The 5630-nt window shown below is 45.1% G+C and overlaps 1 protein-coding gene across 1 annotated transcript; it reads right to left on the bottom strand.

Annotated features, from left to right (window-relative positions):
* Positions 1–2221: 2221 nt before the first annotated feature.
* Positions 2222–4315, bottom strand: SENP8 (SUMO peptidase family member, NEDD8 specific). Its single transcript, XM_083179740.1, has 2 exons — positions 4158–4315; positions 2222–2972 (listed from the first exon to the last, which is right to left on the bottom strand). Exon 2 carries the CDS (start codon positions 2969–2971, stop codon positions 2330–2332), a length of 642 nt encoding a protein of 213 aa, XP_083035866.1. The 5' UTR covers position 2972; positions 4158–4315; the 3' UTR covers positions 2222–2329.
* Positions 4316–5630: the final 1315 nt, after the last annotated feature.

Genomic DNA, 5630 nt, shown 5'->3' with positions numbered 1-5630 from the left:
GAATGCACAACTCTCTTCTACAGGATATAAAGAAATGTTTTTGAATATGCTCCACAAAACATACCTTTCTCCCCACAAAAGAAATGTAATTTGCCTTTCAACTTCACACTACTGTTGTAAATGTGGTGAAACTCAAGCAGACGTTTTACCACTGTTTATGGTCATGTTCTGTAACTGGAGGCTTTGGGGGTAAAAATTCGGAAATACATCACTGACTTTTTGGTAAATTATTTTCATCTGTCACCGGAATAGGCACTCTTTGGGATTTTCCCTGACAATCAGGCCATGACCAGGGGGTAGTAAAAGATTGCTTCTAGCAAACATCACGAAAGTCCATTTTGCAAGTTTGGACACAACTTGAGCCTCCATCACAAATTTTTTTTTTTTTTTTTTTCAACAAAATGTTTTTATCTTTTAAAATGGAGTGAGAGTAATGCTGGTAAAAAAATACAAAATTGGAAAAGTTCTTTGATATGTGGCAGAAATATAGCAATACTATCAACCCCCATTCAAATGCAAATACATGAGTACTTAAACAACACTTTGTGGTATATGACCAGAATGATAGGAGATGATCCACCCATTCAATTAAGATGGATTATTTTTCAGGTGCCTGCGATGTAGGGAGATGAGCGCAGACATTCACTTGTGAATTTACTATAATTTTGAACTGTCCTATTTGCTTTGGAATGGAAAACAGAACTGGGTACTTGTGTAATAGCACGGCGCTCGGCTATGCTACGTTTTCAGCATAGGCTAGGTTACGCTGTCAATGTATTCCAACGGCTGCCTAGCGTAGTGACTCCGCAGCAGCCCAACAGCTGCCTAGCGTAGTTAGCATAGTGACTCCGCGGCAGCCCGCCTCTGTCCCTGGCAAGCCTAGTGAGCGCCTCACACAGCGCCTGTAACCGCCAGATCCCCTGCGCTGGCGGATGCCGGCGGAGAGGCGCTCCATCTGTCTGAGACGCATGAGCGTCTCAGTAGTTATTGTGGCAGGGTACGGCAACCCTGCTCATGTCTGCTTCAGGGAGGCGGGGTTAGAGGGTTCGATAGCACATGTCTCCTGCACAAAGGGGGGGGGATGCGGGCGCAAGTGCGTCTCATGCACAATAAAGGAGGCATTTGCCAGTGCTCCATGTTACATACTGGCAAATGTCTCTTTTTCAAACCCCCACTATCCATGCCAGCCCGAAGCGTGGCGAGCCCTGTGAGGGGACGCGTTACACTACCCCCCGACCTGTTCATATCCCCACTATCAACGTCGGCGTGGAGTTTATTTTATAAAGTTTGGAGAGCGCAGCGAGCCACCGAGCCTGAAGCATGGCGAGCGCAGCGAGGGGACGTGGAATACATGTAAAGTAATCGGCGTCCACTCGCCATGCTTCGGGCTCGTCGCACTTTATAAAATCAACTCCATGCCGACGTGCATAGTGGGGGTATGAACAGGTCTCGGGAACTGACTACGGTAACTGCGAAACACTGACGGACTACGCTGGCCTCGGGAACACTACCCGGAATCTGACAGGGACGCTGACTATACGCTTGCCACGGAAACACTATGCTGAATCTGACCGCGTGAACACTACGCTACATCTGACAGGGACGCTGACTACGCTAAGCGGCCACGGGAACACTATGCTACTTCAGACTGACTACAATAACTACGCTGGCCGCGCGAACACTACGCTGATTCTGACGGGGACGCTACGCAAACTACATAACGGGCGCAGTGCTATTACACAAGTACCCAGAACTGTAATGGGAAGTATTTACCTGCGGTTATCAACAATAATGTAATTGCGATACTACTGTAAAGGACAGACACGGATAACCAAAATCTACAATAATCTTGTTTTTATATTTAGCTGTGAATATGTACACAATGTATGTCTACATTTGACATTTGTAGATGGATTTTTATATGAGGCATGACTTCAATAAAAATAAGATATAAAAAAAAAATGGTACTTATGTAATATCTGGGCTCCCGTTTTTCTTATGAGACTGCGTCCCCTCGCGGGGCTCGCCACGCTTCGGGCACGGTGGCTCGCTGCGCTCGCCAAACTATATAAAATCAACTCCATGCGTAGTTGGATAGTAGGGGTATGAAAAAATGGGGTGCATTTAACATGGGAGCCCAGATAATACATAAGTACCAAAAAAATAATTCCTAGAATGGTAGAAAAATCGGAGTAGCAGAGTAAATAAATGAAAACTTGACTTAATCTGTAAAAGAAAGTTTTTATTGTGACTGTACAATATGGAAACATGAGGCAGAGAGATAGTGACAATAGCATGTCTTCTTGTCTAAGACACCAGTTTATGGTAATTACAAACTAGAACTTGCTTTGGAGTGACAACTCAGACCCCTGATAATCTCTTTCCAATCGGACCGCTTCTGGGTAACATACTGTGGTGTGATGTTTTGTAGATTAAGACTGGACCCACGACAATACTGCTTGCACAGTTCTTCTGCAACGCAAATCACATACATGCCGCAATCGTAGCTATTGTGCTGAAGTGGTGACTCCTCCTCCTGGTAACGTGGATTACCGCCAAGCAGACTACTTAGGTTTCTGGCCATTATTTGGGCATGTGGGGCATTTGTCCCTGGCGCAGAGTCGTAATGAAGGAATCCATGAACGCTACGGAGGTAGGCAAGGAGGCTCCAATGTGTACCACCTGCTTCAGATCCAACATGATCATTGACTGGTAAAAACACCAAGTCTTTCTTGTGTAGGTCCAGTGGCTGCAGGAACTCCGAGGCCTCATTTCCACAGCATTTGATAAACTGACTCACCTCAGGACTGAGGAAAGCTATCTTTTCAGTTGTTGATGGAGATAATGAGGAAGCCAGAAATTCAAAAGTAAAACCAATAATGTTATCATTCAGCCATTGAGGGGCATCAAGTAGTGCAACATCTGAAGAGCGCAAGAGGGAGTCTCCATAACTCACAACTACCTTCTCCATTCTGAAAAATATTATATGAGGAATAGAATACATTACTTACATAGAGTATGTACAAAGGATATACAAACCTGAACAGATTTCTGGAAACAAAGAACAATAACCAAATAAAAAATATTTAATTAAAGGTGTGTACAAACGGGCCAACCTGGCGGCTGTCGATATCGATTCGGCTGGGTGCCGGCCTCAGCTGGCAGGGAGGGAGGAATGGCATGGGGGCCATGCTGCATTTTTTTTTTCATAGACTCTGGATCAAGATTGCTTATTTTGTATGTGCATCAATCTTAACTTAGTAGTTTTTTCTTATACCACTGAAATCAAGTCGTTTGTTCAAACACCTAGTTATATCATATGTGAACACAAATACATACAATAGTAGAGCGTAGCACCACCAATACCCTATTATCTCTACAATTATTGTCGGGTTGGTCACTCGATAGGTGCAGCAGCTAACTCCGCAGCTACTGTTCATTCTAGCATCCTGCACTTTGTAAAATCCTTGCAGCTACTTGTTCCTGCTTGGGGTGTTCCTCTCTGCTGTGGTACTTCTCACATAGGTTTGTATCTCAATACTGAGCCTGAAAAAAACCACAGCAGAGAGCGACACTCAAGGCCGGAAGGAGGAACTGCAAGGATTTTACAAAGTGCAGGGTTCTAGAATTAACACTACGCAGCTTTGGAATCGGTGCGGAGTAACCAACCCCTATCTATATACAAGTACCTATCTTCTCTGTGGGATTGCACATTTCTAAGTTACTTTTATTGTCCACCATTATCTGCTACAAATACACATTCAGTAACGTATAGGGAAAAATTTGATACAACTCCAGCTCTTGTAATAGCCCATGGTTTATATGTAATTTTATTTACTATCTCTGTAATATAAAGTCAGAAACTGTCCTGATAACCAATAAATAGCATACTTTATTAGGGGTATTTTATTTAGGAAATAGGACAACTGGGAATGGAATCAGCCATGTAATACCCATTTAACGAAGGCATGATAAGCAGACTAATGATAACAGTCAGTAACCGTGTCGGTATGGTGTAGCCTGCGTGACAGCCTGTTCTTCTAGCACATAAACCCCCAGCAGCTACTCTGGCCGTTACTGCAGAACAGCGTTCTGAGATATTCCGAGGAATATAGCCCATCAATGGGTAACTAAACACAAACCACATCGAAACTCACAGTACTGGTTGCAACGCTGATTTAGCATGCTACCGTGCGGCAGCGATAGGGTTAACAGGCGGCCGATTAGGACTCTGGAGGAATGACCTCACTTCCTCCCCGTGCTGCGCTGCTGACAGGCAACGGTAACACTGTGCCGCGATAGAGTGGGCTCAGGCTCAAGTTCTCGTTAGTAGAGATTACAGTGGGGTATTCAAAATAAAGCAAAGACGTGTCTCTTGCACTGTCTAACCCGGTGGTGCAGGAACCATTTTCTAGAAGACCAACACAGATTGCTACAGCTACACAGATCACAAAAATAAACTAAAGTTTGTGTTTCCTTACTTGGCAAAGAAGGCTGAATGTTAAGATTGTCATCACCTGTTTTGAGCAGGTTAATGGATAAGAAGGGTGTTTCAAGACAGGTGATGGCAATCCTACATTACCAGTGAAGTCCAGGAGCAGAGCATTGTGTCCCTCCTGGAGAGGGTCATGTTGGGAGGTATGATAGTGTATTACTATGTAATGGATAACCATTGATGTTTTTACACGTCGATGGTCATCCATTTTCTTTGACTGATTGACCTGTGGGCCAATCTATATACGGGGCCGGGCTTCATGGGTGACGGGGGTGGAGCGATGCTCCGTGTTCCGGCCACTTGAGGAAAAAAGCAAAACAAAACTGTTTAAGCTTGACAACGATGGTGGGACATCGATGGTAAAACTATTTGACATCGGCTGTAAACCATCGATGATTTCTAATCATCGATGGTTTATGGGCATCTTAATCTTGACGCCACGGCTGTCCTATTAAATGCCAGCCGCTGCGGGGCTCTGTGGGATGTGGTAGCGCTGTCCTCAGCTACGCACTATGCAGTGCAGTGTGGAGAGCGTGCTCGCAGGAGCGGAGGTCAGAGTTGCAGTGAGATTGGTGGTGTGTAAGGTCCCTGCCGGATTTTTTAAAAGGGTTCCTCAGGCTCCGTCTCCACCCCCCTCCAGGCCTCCACGCTGCTGCAGCAGCATCTCAGCTTCATAAAAATTGTTCCTCTCCCCCTGCCCCCTCTTCATCATTAAAATGGTCCCTCGCCTCCCTCCCCACTGCTTCATAAAAAATGTTATGAAGCAGTGGAGAGGGCTGAGAGGAACAATAATGAAGTTGTGGGGAAGGGGCAGGAGTAGAGGAACAATAATTTTTATGAATATGCTGCGCTATATAAGAAACTGTTAATAAATAAATAAATAAATGAACCTGCAGCAACTTGGAGAAGATAGCTGGATAGCTCCGCCCACGGTCCTGCCCATTTTAAGTCACAGCCGCCGCCGCCTCCCCAACCAATTTGCTGTAGCTAGCTGCAGCTGAGAAGTTGGCGACCCTGCCGCAAAGCCACAGGGGGAAATTTACTAAGATGGGAAGTTCTTTTTCACATGGGATGTTGCTATGGGCAACCAGTCAGAGGGCAGTATTCAATGAGGCTGATTTGCCATGTTTTATGG

This window comes from Crinia signifera, chromosome 4 (genome assembly GCF_055691185.1).
Source record: "Crinia signifera chromosome 4, ASM5569118v1, whole genome shotgun sequence".
Lineage (NCBI taxonomy): Eukaryota > Metazoa > Chordata > Amphibia > Anura > Myobatrachidae > Crinia > Crinia signifera.
Note: the sequence above shows the minus strand (reverse complement) of the source record. Positions and strands in the feature narration are given on the sequence as shown.